General features: G+C 43.3%; 1 protein-coding gene across 2 annotated transcripts in view; it reads left to right on the top strand.

Annotated features, from left to right (window-relative positions):
* rb1 (retinoblastoma 1) overlaps positions 1-16,639 on the top strand; it is a 174,754-nt gene that overhangs the window by 118,380 nt on the left and 39,735 nt on the right. The window contains exon 1 of one of the 2 annotated variants that reach the window (XM_059650428.1): positions 9,039-9,099. The exons of the other annotated variant lie outside the window; for it this stretch is intronic. Within the exon in view, the coding sequence (XP_059506411.1) occupies positions 9,088-9,099 (12 nt within the window). The 5' untranslated portion in view covers positions 9,039-9,087. Of the gene's footprint in view, positions 1-9,038; positions 9,100-16,639 lie in introns of those variants that run through there. 2 annotated transcript variants of the gene reach the window in all.

The raw sequence follows: 16,639 nt of genomic DNA, 5'->3' as shown, positions 1-16,639 counted from the left end.
TCTGACCTTTGCTGCTTACCTGTTTGGTGTGCAAGTAGCCCTGCTAGTTAGCTCCATCAGGTTGACACTTAATTTTGAGGTACACTGAGTGTTGCTCCTGGCATGCCCCCCTGCACTCTCCAATGAAGCAGGGTTGATTCCCTGGCTTGATATTAATGGTTGAGTGAGAATATGCTAGACCATGAGATTGCAGATGATATTGGAACACAAGTCATTTACTTCAGACTTGAACCTGTCTATAACTTAAAATGTTTGTTAATCAGTATCCTGTATGTACTGCACTATATCCTGAGCTCTCTGAAGCTCTAGTTGAGTCAGTTTTATTCTTTGTCTAGACAGTGTGTACTTTCTGTGTTCAGATTTTTTATGCAGTGTACATTTTACCGTGATTATTACTTTGTGGACACTTGTTTCACCCCAACAACTCCATTTTGATACTTTGATTTTTGTTGCTTGAGGAAACATGCTGTGTACAAAATAGTTACCATGTTGCCAACAGAGTCAACAAAAGCTACATTTCAGAATAACTCATTAACTGGAAGGACTGTGGGGTATCCTAAGTAAATGAAGATGTAAAATACATGTATATTCTTGACACCCTTTACAGCTGCAAAATGTGGGCTTAAGTATAGGAAGTTAGACCTTGGAATACTTTTCTGGTTTAAAAAATGGTTTGTTCATTTTAGTTCCATTAATCAGTACAATGGACCTTTTAAACTTCTTCGTGATATTTTCCAGGGTTGACATTACATCACATAACATGTATCTAAAACTGGTCTGGTTTGGCCAGTTAACTAGTTTTTCTTATCTGCAACTTCTGTTTATAAACATGTTTGTACTGAAATTGTGTAAGCAGTCCTACACATGGTAAGAAAATTCCAAACATTCAACAATATGTCCTTTTAGCTTTCACACAGAATAGTGGGAGTGCAAGGCTCTGATTACTAACCCTACATGCCCTCTCTCCTGCATGTTCACTTACTTGGGATACTTTGCCACCAAGCCAACATTAAAAGCCACTGTGACAGCCACGTCCATTTCACTCAATCTGAACATACAGCACCAATAAAAAATTTGTTTGGCCAAATGTTCTTTTTACTGTAAGATAGCTGGTTTTATATTGTCAAACACCCCGTGCCATTATGACCAAGTCTTGAATCATCTCGGACAGCTTTTGACTAACAAACCATACCACCCGTTTTTATACTAGTCTTTTAGTTGTATTCCTGGGACGTTGCTCCAGTTGTCAGCTCTAGGTACAACCTGATAAAATATTAATATAAAAAGACCCTGGGCTGAATGTTACATATTTGTTTGGCCAAGTCCAAGTTGTATTAAGTTTTTGGGAGGGTTTCTTGCCATGAGGCCTAGGAAGTTCTCTAGCCCTATCTTAGCAAACTTGTTGCCCTCATGGTATCTCTTGGGTCCAATTTCCACACCATCTTGCCACTTGTCATTACGTACAATAACTTGCCAGTTACCAGATACCCTGTAGTTCACCGGCATCCTTTGTACCTCCCCTGTCTGTAAAAACCCGCATGATGTGCATTCAGACAAGCACAGTCAATCTGTAGCTGCCCTGCCTGGTTCCTGACATTTGCTTTGAACATGGGAAGTTGCCGCTCTACTTTGTGGACAGGGTCTTTGTGGTCCTGCTGCAGAGCGTAGGTGGCTTCCTCTTCTCCAAGGACCAACAGAGGAAGCCACAATAATTAGACCATATCAGCCTGGTCGGAGGTGCCAGCCAAGTTAAAGCACTGTCAGCCACCTGGAGGAATGCCCAGCATCTGTCTCTGCCAGTGTACCTGCCTTCCATAGGTTCATGGTCTAAAGCGGGAACAGTGAAAATGTAGTGCCTCACAACTTCCCTATTCTCCCTCATTCACTCCAATCCTTGATAGCTGTGAAACTACATGCCCTCTATGGTGCCAGCACACTCACACAGGATATCTCTCCTCACGCATCAACATCAATAACCGTGGCACCCACTTTCATGTTCTGTAATATCTGATTGCCTTTTATTCCATGGGGAAATTAAATTTCACTCATTATGAAGAGAAGATCCTGACTCTGATTACCTCAAACAGGGCCTTGAGTGGGATTGGAGACTGCCCTTTACTTACTATCCGGGGGACCCCAGAGCAAAGGTTCCTGACAACTATGACAAGCATCCTGATTTTAAGACTGCACTAAATGACGAGACCAGACAACAGTAGTGTGCACATAGTATCTCTGACTAAGGGGGAAGGCACCAAATGGCCAGGGTATCGATGCAAGACTAGGATGCTTTGTGCTTCTAGAGGGGATGAGAGTAAATGAGTACTTTTGACAGTGCGCAAAGAGTTCAGTGATGCAGCATGGTCCAGCCTACAGTGTGCATATGTGTCCCTGAATACACATTGTCCTTGCTCTAGGTTGGCAATTGACCTCGTAATGCATGATACAGTATTGAAGTGCTGAAGTGCCCTGTGAGTGAATCAGAGATGTACCATGAGGGTTCTTAAAAGCTGGCCATGTCAGATGCCAATGTACATGGACATGGGGTGCATGTGGCAACTGCCCACGGGGTATGCCCTGAGATGTCCACATACAGTGTGGAGATCATTCAGAGGCAAGCAACAATCGGGCTACACTAGGTACTCATTCTGGTTTCCTTGTTGGCATATCCTGATACCTGCCTTGTTTAGTGCATTTAATACAGTGGCAGTTGGAATATTAGTGAGGTGAGTTGTAGCATGAAGAAGGTGTCTAATAAGCCATACTAACCCTCATTTGTCATCCCACTGCTGCCTCGTGAGAATCTTGCCACATTGCTTACGAGAAAAATAAAAGATGGAATAAGATAATACTGAGCTGGGTGTCACCAGGCTGATCACCTGATCCTGCTGCAAATCTCACCGTAGGCCATATCACTCAGACCCCTATAAGATTCCTATCTCCTTAAACTCTTTGACTTTCTAAAACTGATGGCTAGGAGAATCAGTAAAAGTGGAGCATGGATGGTCTGTTTTGGCAGGTCCTGTAGTTTCAGGCTTGACAAACCCCACAGGCTACACCAACTAATGGATACCAACTGCATCTTAGCCACAATTCATTCAGCAGGTTGATGTTAACCAACCTAATAATTGTTAGAAAATTATCTTGTTGAGCTTTTCTTTCAGTTGTTAGATTATTTTGGAGTTGTTTCCAATGACTCTTTAAATAAGTATTGAATGTACATCACTACACTCAATCCCTCATTTGGAAAGTCCCAGCTATAGAATGGAATTTCAAGGTTAGTCAAGTGAGTACATTGCTCTGATGACGTTGATACGGGATTGAGGTGAGCAAAATATAAACAATGCATTTAGATGTCCTTTTGTATTATGCCTTTACTTAATTGAAGTGTTCAAGCAACCTAGTTACTTAGCATTCCTTGCTGCAAGTTTCATTTGTTTGGGTATAATTTGTATTTTGAGCATTTTAAAAAATGAGACAAAATTAAATTGGCTACTCCTTAGTTTTTGTTTTTTTTTCATTTAATGTGATTCAAGCAACGCACATACAGTTCCCTCTCATTTCCTATTAATTGATCTTCTCCTTGCCCTGATGCAACTTGTAACACTAATCTTTGTGTGTTCACAGCTTGTTTCTCTGATGGCTGTCGCATACCTTCAAATCAGGATACAAGATACATTTTTGAATTAGGCTTTTGTAGAATCAAGATGCTGATAAGTACCTGGCCAGTGTAATTCCTGTCTGTTTCAATAATAGTGTCTGTATCTTCGTTTTTTTGTTGTATTTCTACATTTAGAGAAGTCTTCATTTGTAGCTAGAATTTGTACTTACCTATGATGGCGACCATGCCTAATATAGCTGAACCAAAATGCGTTATTTCTTGCTCAAAAGGAAAATATGGAAAAATCAAATTAAACCCCTCAGAACTGTTCTCAGGAAGGGTTGAAGGGTTCTGAGGAAGGGTTACCGGACCCAAAACGTTAAGTCTTTTTTCTTCTCCACAGATGCTGCCAGACCTGGTGAGCTTTTCCAGCAACTTTGTTTTTGTTCCTGATTTACAGCATCCGCAGTTCTTTTGGTTTTTATGGAAGGATGAAATTCTATTAACTGCACCACCATAGCTTTGCTGACTTCCACAAGTCAATGGATTAATGTATATTCCTATGGAGAAGTTATCAAGATATCACCCCACCATTGACCATTTTGAATGATGCCTCCTAATTGAGACATGAAGCATTTCTTTTGGGAGTGAAGTGGAAAAAGAACCTGCTTACCTCTACTTGAGTGAGATGCAGTGTCAGGTTAGAACAGTGAACTGCCTTGGAAAGGCTAGAAAGTCAGGAGTGTATAGCTTTAATTGAGGAAATTCTTGGTGACCTTTTGAGATTTTCAATTCCTTTTATTTTTCCAACAGTTGTTGGAGTAAAAAGTAATAATATTCTCCCTTTTTCAGTTTGCTTTTGTGTAGAGTTTATTGAGGGAAAGGAGAATACAAAGTCGGAAAATGGATTTTTGGTTTGGTCTTTTGATTGTAAGCTGTTCACATTGCTTTGCAAATGGATTCTTACTCACTCTCAGATAATGCTTGTTTGGATTGTTCTCTCAGTTTTAATGTACCTGTACTTTCCCTATATGTGTGTATCCCTCAGAAATGATGTTGATGTTTCTGTGTAAGTGATCAGGTCATTTTCATTAATTTTAGCTCTTGAAAAATGTTAATCTGTTGGCATTGGAAGGTATCAGTCTTTTTGGATAGCAGGGATTTATGGGCTTTTTTGTTTAAAATTAATTCATTTGAATGAGGGCATTGCTGACTAGGCAGCATTTATTACCTATTCCTAATTGCCCAGAGGGCAATTAAGAGTCAACCACATTGCTGTGGGTCTGGAATCGCATGTAGGCTGGATCCAGGTAAGGATGGCATTTCCTTCCCTATAGGACATTAGTGAACCAGATGGGTTTTTCCCAACAATTCACAATGGATTCATGGTCATTGTTAGATTCTTGATTCCATATATATATGGACTTCAAATTCCACCATCTGCCGTGGCTATAAAACTTAAACGTTACCCTTTTTTAAATTCCCACACACGTGTTGTATAAGTAGCCGCATGAAGAATCGGATTGATTCTTTGATGCCACAATATTATCTGCATAAGTGATCAGTCTTTTCGTTCACTCATTTGTTTGGTTGGACTCAAACTCTGTCGTTTCTTTTTAGTTTTAGAATAATTTCTTTCAGTATTTCTGAATGTCGTTTGCCCGCACTTCTGATAGAGAATTGAGACAGCAACTTTACAGATTGGAGAAAGCGAGAGATTCTGATGCAACCAACTCTTAAATGTTTTCTTGCTTCTCTATTGCACTTCCCTCAGGATCTGTGTTATGTAGCAGGCAAGCCCATTAGGGGCTTCTAACTATGTTAAGCTTTCCTGAACCCATGACAGATGATGCCCATTTGTCTGGACTCAAAAATAATATTGTCTCATAGGCATCAGTTTGCTTCATTTATTTTTCAAGTTGCAAACTCCTTTGCATATAATGACCTTTTAAAAGCAGCGTCCATTTTTCTTCATTTTCAGTCCACAATCCAAAAATTTTTTAAAAAGTGATCTTTTACAAATCTCCACCGTTCAAAGAGCTGTAACGTCATTTTAAAAATACATTTCGTCACATGCTATATGACACATAGGGAAAAAAGAACTAGAACCTTGCATTCATTCATTCATTCTCATTCATCTCCTGCACAGGTCTTTTTTTTAAAATCATCTTCTCTTACATTCTTTATCTGTTTCATCATTTTCATATTCTGCATAATGCAACTGCTGTGATTTTCCCCATCAGTCCTACAGCATTGTACATAATGTCCTGAGATATAGAAGCAGAATTTAGACTGTTCGCTGTTTCGAGTTTGCTCCACCATTCAGTCACATGTTTCTCAACCCCAGTCTCCTGTCTTCCCCTGGAACCCTTGATGCCCTTACTAATCAAGAACCTATCGAATTTTGTAGAAATACACTGAATAACTTTCTGATGAAGTCTCAACCTTAGAATCATAGAGAGCACTGAAACAGTCCCTTTGGTTGAACTCATCCACGCCATCCAAGTTTCTCAAAATAAACTGGCCCAATCTTCCTGCATTTAGCCTGTCTAAACCTGAACTATTCTTGTACCTGTTCAAAGATTCAGAGATTTAAATGTTGTAATTGTACTTGCATCTTCCACTTCCCTGGCAATTCATTCCACATGTGAATCACTCTCTGTATGAAAACGTTGGCCCGCAAGTCCCTTTTTAAATCTTTCTACACTCACCTTAAAAATATGCCCTCTAGTTTTGAACCCTCTGACCCAAGGGAAAAGAACATAGAACAGTATAGCACAGTACAGGTCTTTCGGCCCACGATGTTGTGCCAACCTATTATCCTACTAAGATCGAACTACCCTGCATACTCTACATTATATATCATCCACATGCCTATCCAAGAGTCGCTTAAATGTCTTGAATGACTTTTGCTATTCACCTTACCTATGCCCCTCTTGATTTTATAATCCTCTATAAGGTCATCCTTCAACCTTCTAAGCTCTAGTGAATGTCCCAGCCTATCTAGCCTCTCCCTACAACTCAAACCCTGCCTTCCTTGGTCTCAACCCCTATATGATGTAGTTGCCAGGTACCCGGTCTGATTTGCATGTCAGGACCTTGCATTGTCTATTTTCTTGGAGAAGGAAAGGAGAATTGAAGTGTCCCATAAGTAAGGTGAGTTGGGGCTTTAATGGGATGCAAATGCATAAAAGTAAGGTAATTATTGCTCAAAGTAATGAGATTCTGATGTTGCCATTTAAGGTTTGAGAGTGAAATTCAAAAATATTTTCTTGACATCAAGATTCTAATATTTTTCATTCTTGTTTTTTTTCCTAATTTCCTCCTCACTGATCCTACTATACATTAGGAGGGGAAAATTCCACCCAGTCTCTAATTGCACAAGAATGATAGATACCTACATTTTATCAATATTTTATTATTGAAATTCCAGATTAAATTCAGTCTTTGAATTGAACTGGCTTAAAGAATCTCATATTGTCCAAGGCTTTCTTTTAGAACACTGGATATTCCAAAAGAGATTGGTTACATATGTTATATGAAATGTTATAGATAGGGTTGCATAAATTCCACAGGCTTTGTAGACTGTGTATATGTTTAAGATATGGGATGTATACATTGCAAACAACTATAGATAGCAAACTTTTATGAATCATTACAATGGCTACTTATTTAATTTTGTAACACAAATGGATGGCATTGTTTGAAGGGGGACAAGCATTTTTTCACTTTTTGCAACACCATTCCTCCTGCCAACAAGTGATTAACTCTTGCCTGTCATTTCTGATTGTGGAATTATTCCATGAATTTAATTTATTTCTAATTTTCATCTCCCATCATTCTGCTAGTCCTGCTGGTGTTGAATGGGTGAGTTGTTTTCCAGATGTCTTACCACTCTCATTTCTCTTTAACAGAAGCCCATGTAATAAGGCACATCCATTCATTTCTCAATGAACATCTTTGCTCAGACCACCAAACTAAAAGATGATGGAATTTTTGCACTTTCATTGGTACTTGACCCTTGCTAGCTTTCAGATTTATTTCCCATGTTTGAATTAATTTTGATTTTTCCTGAACTTTGCTAGTTGCTCCTGCGAGTGGAAATGAATGTTGTCATGTCCTGATGCCACATAAATGAACAAAAAGGCAGGAAATCAAAGTACATGTTTTCCCATGATTTTGTTCCTTTTTGAGCATAAAACAATAAAGAATAAACCACTATTTATGTCAGGAGGAATAAATTAGAAAGTAAACAGTTAACTGAACTGAAAACTACTGTGGAAGTCATCTGCTAAAATTTGCATATTAATAAAGGAATGATTTCCTTATATTTCATGTCTTCCTGTGCAAATAAACTTGTTGACGAAGCTGTTGCTTTTGCTCTTTCAGTTCACTTAAAAATAAACTCATTGTTCTAATTGTGGTTTCTCAGACACAAAAACACCCCTTTTTTAAAAAAAGTTCCAGATTTAGGAAAATATCCTTGTATATTTTGGTCTCTGATATTCTGGGTACAGACTTTGGAGCACCAGAAGTGTGAAAGATTAATCCCTATCTATATTTCACTAGAACTAGAGAAACTGTCAATAAAAAACACCTAACCACCACAATGCAGCAAGACATTTTGCACCAGTGGTATGGAAAAATAATATTGAAGATTTGGACATTCTTTCTACTGACCAATATTTTGAATTGCTGTTGTCATGATTGCGGAGGAGAGAAATGTACATTGATTATCCATCGAGACATGTTCCGACTGTATATGAATCAAATGATTATTATTCTTGCAAACCATGATTCCACCATACTGTTACACAACATAGGAAAATGAGTGTTTTTTTAATTAATGGAGTATTTTCACATTATTAACCTTCTAAAAATGTCTGATGTCAAATGTGAGCTGCCTAATATTATAGGAAATTGTGTGGTCCTGGCTTTGGTGAAGCCACTCGTAGTTGAAGGCAAAGACATGGAGAATGGTGTTGTGTATATTGTGCTTTTAAGTGTGGATTTCAGCATTTTGACAGTGATGGCGACGGAATAATGATTTCATTCCAAGTCAGGATGGTGTGTGGATTGAAGTGAAACTTAGGGAAACTTATAACATTCTTCTAATTCAGAAATCAAAAATTTGGAAGGTGCAGTCAAAGAATTTTCCCTGACCTGCTGCATTACAGCTGTTGTATGGTGTGCATGAAGTAGTGGTATGCTGGTCCTAATGGCATTTCACTACATTGCTGAAAGAATGTAACATTGTTAGAGGTATAGGGCAGGATTTTTGCCATTGTATGGTGTTGGGAAAAGTGGTGGTAGGTATATAGTTTTGCACAGAAAGCTATTGTGCTGGTTTGCTGATGCCATTCTGATGGCCAGTGATCTTATGATTTTTTTCTAAATTACCTGTACAGGGATGTTATTACGCACCGCTGGAGCAGATGGGACTTGAACTTGGGTCTCTGGTCCAAAGGTGGGGACACTACTACTGCACCATGAGAGACCTGGTCAGTGAGTTTTATTCAGAAGTGGAAATGGCAGACCCTAGCAACCCGCTGATTTCGATTGATGTTCAGTTAAGCCTGGTAAAGCCCTAGGAGCAAAAGTATGCCATTCAGTCCATTGAGCCTGATCAGCCATTCAATGAGATCGTGGCTGATCAGATAATTGTCAATTCCATTTTCTTGCCTTATGCTCATGATCTTTGTTCATCTTACTGATTTTATAAATCTGTCTGGGCCTTGAACATGCTTAATGACCCAGTCCCTACACCTGGCTCTGTAAGAGTAACTAAATGAGGAAGCAACATATTGTGGAGTCAGTTGTGGCCATGCCATTCAATGAGGTGGCTTCATAAGAGGTGTGTGGCTGAGAGACTTAAATATTTGCACACATTTACCACCAGGCGAACAGAGTTACTGAATCATGTGGTTTATGCAGGCTCAGTTAGTTAGTGGTCATAATACTCCAGGGAATTTATCTGTACTTTTTCAGAACCAGCATGGATCCCATGTATTCCACAAATGTTCCAAATTGACTCTTAATCCCAGAGTAAGAGTTGTCCATCAGACAGAGATGAGGATGATTTTTCTTCTGAGGATAGTTCATCCCTGACATATTGCTGTAGGGCTGCGTCTTTTAGCATGTTCAAGGCTCGGACAGATTTTTAATCATAAGAGAACAGCTGGACAACAAGAGACAACAACAGAGTCCCAGACATGACAGCAGAGGAGAGAGATGTGGCACAGGATGGCAAAGAGGGCCATACTTGAGGAAAAGAGTTACCACCAATGAAGCTACCTGGAGTGGTCAGAGAATCACTGCCATAGGAGAATGAGACAAACTAGACAGATGTCATGGAGATTTGTACCCTTCTTATGGAAGAGCGCAGACCTCACCCTGCCTTGCCAGTAGCTATTAATGCCACCAAGGCCTTGAACGTCTTTGCCTTTATCTCAATCCAAGGATCTGTAGCAGGTTTTAGTGGCATCTCTCAAGCAACAACATATCACTGCGTCTGTGATAATGGGAACTGCAGATGCTGTAGAATCCAAGATAACGAATTGTGGAGCTGGATGAACACAGCAGGCCAAACAGCATCTCAGGAGCACAAAAGTTGACATTTTGGGCCTAGACCCTTCTTCAGAGAGGGGGATGGGGAGAGGGAACTAGAATAAATAGGGAGAGAGGGGGAGGCGGACTGAAGATGGAGAGAAAAGAAGATAGGTAGAGAGGAGAGTATAGGTGGGGAGGTAGGGAGGGGGTAGGTCAGTCCAGGGAAAACGGACAGGTCAAGGAGGCGGGATGAGGTGGTAGGTAGGAAATGGAGGTGCGGCTTGAGGTGGGAGGAAGGGATGGCTGAGAAAAAGAACAGGTTAGGGAAGCGGAGACAGGCTGGGCTGGTTTTGGGATGCAGTGGAGGGAGGGGACGAACTGGGCTGGTTTTGGGATGCAGTGGGGGAAGGGGAGATTTTGAAGCTTGTGACGTCCACATTGATACCATTGGGTTGCAGGGTTCCCAAGCAGAATGAGAGTTGCTGTTCTTGCAACCTTTGGGTGGCATTATTGTGGCACTGCAGGAGGCCCATGATGGACACGTCGTCTAAAGAATGAGAGGGGGAGTTAAAATGGTTCGCGACTGGGAGGTGCAGTTGTTTGTTGCGACCTGAGCGGAGGTGTTCTGCAAAGCAGTCACCAAGCCTCCGCTTGGTTTCCCCAATGTAGAGGAAGCCACACCGGGTACAATGGATACAATATACCACATTGGCAGATGTGCAGGTGAACATCTGCTTGATATGGAAAATCATCTTGGGGCCTGGGATGTGGGTGAGGCAGGAGGTGTGGGGGCAAGTGTAGCACTTCCTGCGGTTGCAGGGGAAGGTGCCAGGTGTGGTGGGGTTGGAGGGGAGTGTGGAGGCGACAAGGGAGTCGCGGAGAGAGTGGTCTCTCCGGAAGACAGACAAGGGTGGGGATGGAAAAATGGCTTGGGTGGTGGGGTCGGATTGTAGATGGCGGAAGTGTCGGAGGATGATGCATTGTATCCGGAGGTTGGTGGGGTGGTATGTGAGAACGAGGGGGATCCTCTGGTGGAGGTAGTGGCGGGGGCGGGGTGTGAGGGATGTGTTGCGGGAAATGCGGGAGACACGGTCAAGGGCATTCTCGACCACTGCGGGGGGGAAAGTTGCAGACCTGGAAGAACGTGGACATCTGGGATGTGCAGGGGTGGAATGCCTCATCTTGGGAGCAGATGCGGCGGAGGCGTAGGAATTGGGAATAGGGGATGGAATTTTTGCAGGAGGGTGGGTGGAAGGAGGTGTATTCTCGGTAGCTGTGGGAGTCGGTGGGCTTGAAATGGACATCAGTTTCTAGCTGGTTACCTGAGATGGAGACTGAGAGGTCCAGGAAGGTGAGGGATGTGTTGGAGATGGTCCAAGTGAACTTGAGGTTGGGGTGGAAGGTGTTGGTGAACAGGATGAACTGTTCGAGCTCCTCTGGGGAGCAAGAGGCAGCGCCGATACAGTCATCAATGTAACGGAGGAAGAGGTGGGGTTTGGGGCCTTGTAGGTCCCGAAGAGGGACTGTTCCACGTAACCTACAAAGAGGCAGGCATATTTTGGGTCCATGTGGGTACCCATGGCCACCCCGTTTGTCTGTAGGAAGTGGGAGGAATCGAAAGAGAAGTTGTTGAGGGTGAGGACGAGTTTGGCTTGGCGGATGAGCGTGTCGGTGGAGGGGGACTGGTCGGGCCTGCGGGACAGGAAGAAGCGGAGGGCCTTGAGCCCATCTGCATGAGGAATACAGGTATATAGGGACTGGACGTCCATAGTGAAAATGAGGTGTTGTGGGCCAGGGAATTGGAAGTTGTGGAGGAGGTGGAGGGTGTGGGTGGTGTCACGGACGTAGGTAGGGAGTTCCTGGACCCGGGGGAGAAAATGGATCCCAGATAGGTGGAGATGAGTTTGGTGGGGCAGGAGCAGGCTGAGACAATGGGTCAACCATGGCAGGCAGGTTTGTGGATTGTCTTGCAGGCTACTGATAGCCTATATACATGAATTAGACATTTGATACATTTTTAAATAGGTGGAGCTTGCAGGCACAAATGGCCATGGTATTTGCCACCTGTCGCTGAATTCTTATAGATGCAGGACATTCTTAATTGTATCCATGTGACTTTCAAGTTTCTGAATGAGCAACCATCAGGAAGGACTTCATTCTTTAAATATTCAGTTAGTACATAATCACAAGACATATTTAACTAATTTACTGGAATTCTTTGAGAATATTATGAGCATAGTGGATGGTGAGGAATTGGTGGATGTGGTATATCAAGATGCCATACAAAAGCCTACTGTATAAGATAATTGGTGCCTGATGTTACCGGTAATGCATTAGCATAGGTTAACTAACAGAAAGCAAAATGTGAGGATAAGTGCATGTTGCTGTGGTTGGTGAGTACCACATGAGTTGAGGAAGAACCTCTTCACACCAATGGTTGTGAATATGTGGTGTTCCTTGCCCAGTGAAGCAGTTGAGGCTATCTCATTGAATGTTTTTAAGGTAAAGATAGATTTTTAAACAGCACAGGAATTAAGGGTTATGGAGAACGAGTGGATAAGTGGAGCTGAGTCCATAAAAAGATCAGCCATGATCTTACTGAATGGCAGAAAAGGCTTGATGGGCTAGATAGGAGCAGGTGTAGGCTATTTCCTATGTTCTTAATCTTAAATGCACGTGTGTACTCACTCTCACGGCAGTTACTATTGCATGTTCACCTTCAGCTGTTCTTCCTGTCACCAATTAAAAATAGCAAATAGCTTTTTGAAGATGAGGAAAATCCCTTGAAGAGACGACTATTCACAATCTTTGTGACCACAAACTGGAAGCTTAGAGGCACTACAACCTGCTTGATTAAATTGTTCATCCTTTCTTTCTTATCATCTAGTTAAAACCACAACTCAGACAACATATGTGGCATACTGTTTCTACGTTATACCACATGTTGATAAGGCATTTGATAAGGTTCCACATGGTAGGCTCATTCAGAAGGTCAGGAGGAATGGGATACAGGGGAACTTAGCTGTCTGGATACAGAATTGGCTGGCCAACAGAAGACAGCGAGTGGTAGTAGAAGGAAAATATTCTGCCTGGAAGTCAGTGGTGAGTGGTGTTCCACAGGGCTCTGTCCTTGAGCCTCTACTGTTTGTAATTTTTATTAATGACTTGGATGAGGGGATTGAAGGATGGGTCAGCAAGTTTGCAGACCACACGAAGGTTGGAGGTGTCGACAGTATAGAGGGCCTGTTGTAGGCTGCAGCGGGACATTGACAGGATGCAGAGATGGGCTGAGAGGTGGCAGATGGAGTTCAACCTGGATAAATGCGAGGTGATGCATTTTGGAAGGTTGAATTTGAAAGCTGAGTACAGGATTAAGGATAGCATTCTTGGCAGTGTGGAGGAACAGAGGGATCTTGGTGTGCAGATACATAGATCCCTTAAAATGGCCACCCAAGTGGACAGGGTTGTTAAGAAAGCATATGGTGTTTTGGCTTTCATTAACAGGGGGATTGAGTTTCAGAATCGTGAGATCTTGTTGCAGCTCTATAAAACTTTGGTTAGACTGCACTTGGAATACTGCATCCAGTTCTGGTCGCCCAATTATAGGAAAGATGTGGATGCTTTGGAGAGGGTTCAGAGGAGGTTTACCAGGATGCTGCCTGGACTGGAGGGCTTATCTTATGAAGAGAGGTTGACTGAGCTCGGACTTTTTTCATTGGAGAAAAGGAGGAGGAGAGGGGACCTAATTGAGGTATACAAGATAATGAGAGGCATAGATAGAGTTGATAGCCAGAGACTATTTCCCAGGGCAGAAATGGCTAACACGAGGGGTCATAGTCTTAAGCTGGTTGGAGGAAAGTATAGAGGGGATGTCAGAGGCGGGTTCTTTACACAGAGTTGTGAGAGCATGGAATGCGTTGCCAGCAGCAGTTGTGGAAGCAAGGTCATTGGCGACATTTAAGAGACTGCTGGACATGCATACGGTCACAGAAATTTGAGGGTGCATACATGAGGATCAATGGTCGGCACAACATCGTGGGCTGAAGGGCCTGTTCTGTGCTGTGCTGTTCTATGTTCTGTGTTGCCTGAGTTGTGGTTTTAACTAAATGACATTTATATTTAGGCATGTATGGTGCTGCAGGCATGCTTTCCTACCCTGCATTGAACCATGGTTGGTACCCATTTATGTGAATGGTGAAATGATAGTTATGATGACTGTACTAATTACATTGTCTGTCCGTTTTTAGCGAGTTTCTCCTTATGATTGAATTCAATGCTGCCGCTTCTTCTGATCTACTGTATTTCTTGGATAGCTGGATTTGTGCCCTTTGTGCTGTTTCTTCTGTTCAGAATCTGGTCCATTTAGTAAGATGGAAGTGCCACACAACAACTTGGAAGGTGATCTCCTGTGAAGATGGGCCTTTATCTCCATAGTTGTTATCCCCGCCAATACCCTTCAGTATATCTTTGTTAGTGAAAGGCGTTCATGAATGATTAACTATCCTGCATCTATCGGCTCTATGTCTTTAAAGGACTCCAGTGAAGCTGTAATGACACCCCATTCTAGTTGCTTCCCTTCCACAACTGGCCCTGTAGGAGGAAAGGGGGGAGGATAATCAGAAGTCATCTCTTAGAGAAGTTGAGGTGCCCCAGTGCATCGAAAGTTTTTCTAACAGGTGGTAATTAGCCTGGGCAGACATTTCTCCAGTGTACAGGAAAACTGCGTTCCCTTATTCTGTTCTGTCTGCTGGTGCCTACTGACCTGGAAACCTGTCATTTGGTTGTTGCGTTGCATTCACCTTGTTAGAACCAAGAGGGTCATTAAACATCTTTCAACGTTACACCCAGGTATCCTGGCTGACGCTGTGGGTGGCTGCTGACATGCTTTGTCTCCTCTGTCTCGCCAGCTTGGTGTGCCCTAGTGACCTTTAGAGTTGCAACATTAAATTATGGGTGATCTGACAGTGAAGGTTTGGCCTATGCATCTCCTCCTCTGTACTTTTGCCTGCCATTTCGTTAGGAGATGGTTGCTGTAATAAAGGCTGCTCTTATACCTATGAATTGGACTGATGCTTACATGCTCTTCTTTCCTGCACACACCTGCCGCTGCTGAGTCAATTAGGACTGACCTTATGGAAAATTGCTGCCTGTGATTATTCCCACTAGGAACGTGTTTGGGACCCAGAAATATTTCTGTGAAGCACTGCCTACTTCAAGCACAAGATTTCACCGATGGTGTCTCAAAGAAAGGGTATACTCCCTAAAAATGGACACTGAAATTATCAGAGATAATGGGAACTGCAGATGCTGGAGATTCCAAGATAATAAAATGTGAGGCTGGATGAACACAGCAGGCCAAGCAGCATCTCAGGAGCACAAAAGCTGACGTTTCGGGCCTAGACCCTTCATCAGAGAGGGGGATGGGGGGAGGGAACTGGAATAAATAGGGAGAGAGGGGGAGGCGGACCGAAGATGGAGAGTAAAGAAGATAGGTGGAGAGAGGACAGGTGGGGAGGTAGGGAGGGGATAGGTCGGTCCAGGGAAGACGGACAGGTCAAGGAGGTGGGATGAGGTTAGTAGGTAGCTGGGAGTGCGGCTTGGGGTGGGAGGAAGGGATGGGTGAGAGGAAGAACCGGTTAGGGAGGCAGAGACAGGTTGGACTGGTTTTGGGATGCAGTGGGTGGGGGGGAAGAGCTGGGCTGGTTGTGTGGTGCAGTGGGGGGAGGGGATGAACTGGGCTGGTTTAGGGATGCAGTAGGGGAAGGGGAGATTTTGAAACTGGTGAAGTCCACATTGATACCATATGGCTGCAGGGTTCCCAGGCGGAATATGAGTTGCTGTTCCTGCAACCTTCGGGTGGCATCATTGTGGCAGTGCAGGAGGCCTATGATGGACATGTCATCAAGAGAATGGGAGGGAGAGTGGAAATGGTTTGCGACTGGGAGGTGCAGTTGTTTGTTGCGAACTGAGCGGAGGTGTTCTGCAAAGCGGTCCCCAAGCCTCCACTTGGTTTCCCCAATGTAGAGGAAGCCGCACCGGGTACAGTGGATGCAGTATACCACATTGGCAGATGTGCAGGTGAACCTCTGCTTGATGTGGAATGTCATCTTGGGGCCTGGGATGGGGGAGGAGGTGTGGGGACAAGTGTAGCATTTCCTGCGGTTTCCTGCGGTTGCAGGGGAAGGTGCCGGGTGTGGTGGGGTTGGAGGGCAGTGTGGAGCGAACAAGGGAGTCACGGAGAGAGTGGTCTCTCCGGAAAGCAGACAGGGGAGGGGATGGAAAAATGTCTTGGGTGGTGGGGTCGGATTGTAAATGGCGGAAGTGTCGGAGGATAATGCGTTGTATCCGGAGTTTGGTAGGGTGGTGTGTGAGAACGAGGGGGATCCTCTTGGGGCGGTTGTGGCGCGGGAGACGCGGTCAAGGGCGTTCTCGATCACCGTGGGGGGAAAGTTGCGGTCCTTAAAGAACTTGGACATCTGGGATGTGCGGGAG

The sequence above is a fragment of the Stegostoma tigrinum genome, chromosome 12, assembly GCF_030684315.1.
Source record: "Stegostoma tigrinum isolate sSteTig4 chromosome 12, sSteTig4.hap1, whole genome shotgun sequence".
In the NCBI taxonomy this organism is placed as follows: Eukaryota; Metazoa; Chordata; class Chondrichthyes; order Orectolobiformes; family Stegostomatidae; genus Stegostoma; species Stegostoma tigrinum.
This window is presented reverse-complemented; position numbering and strand designations above follow the sequence as displayed.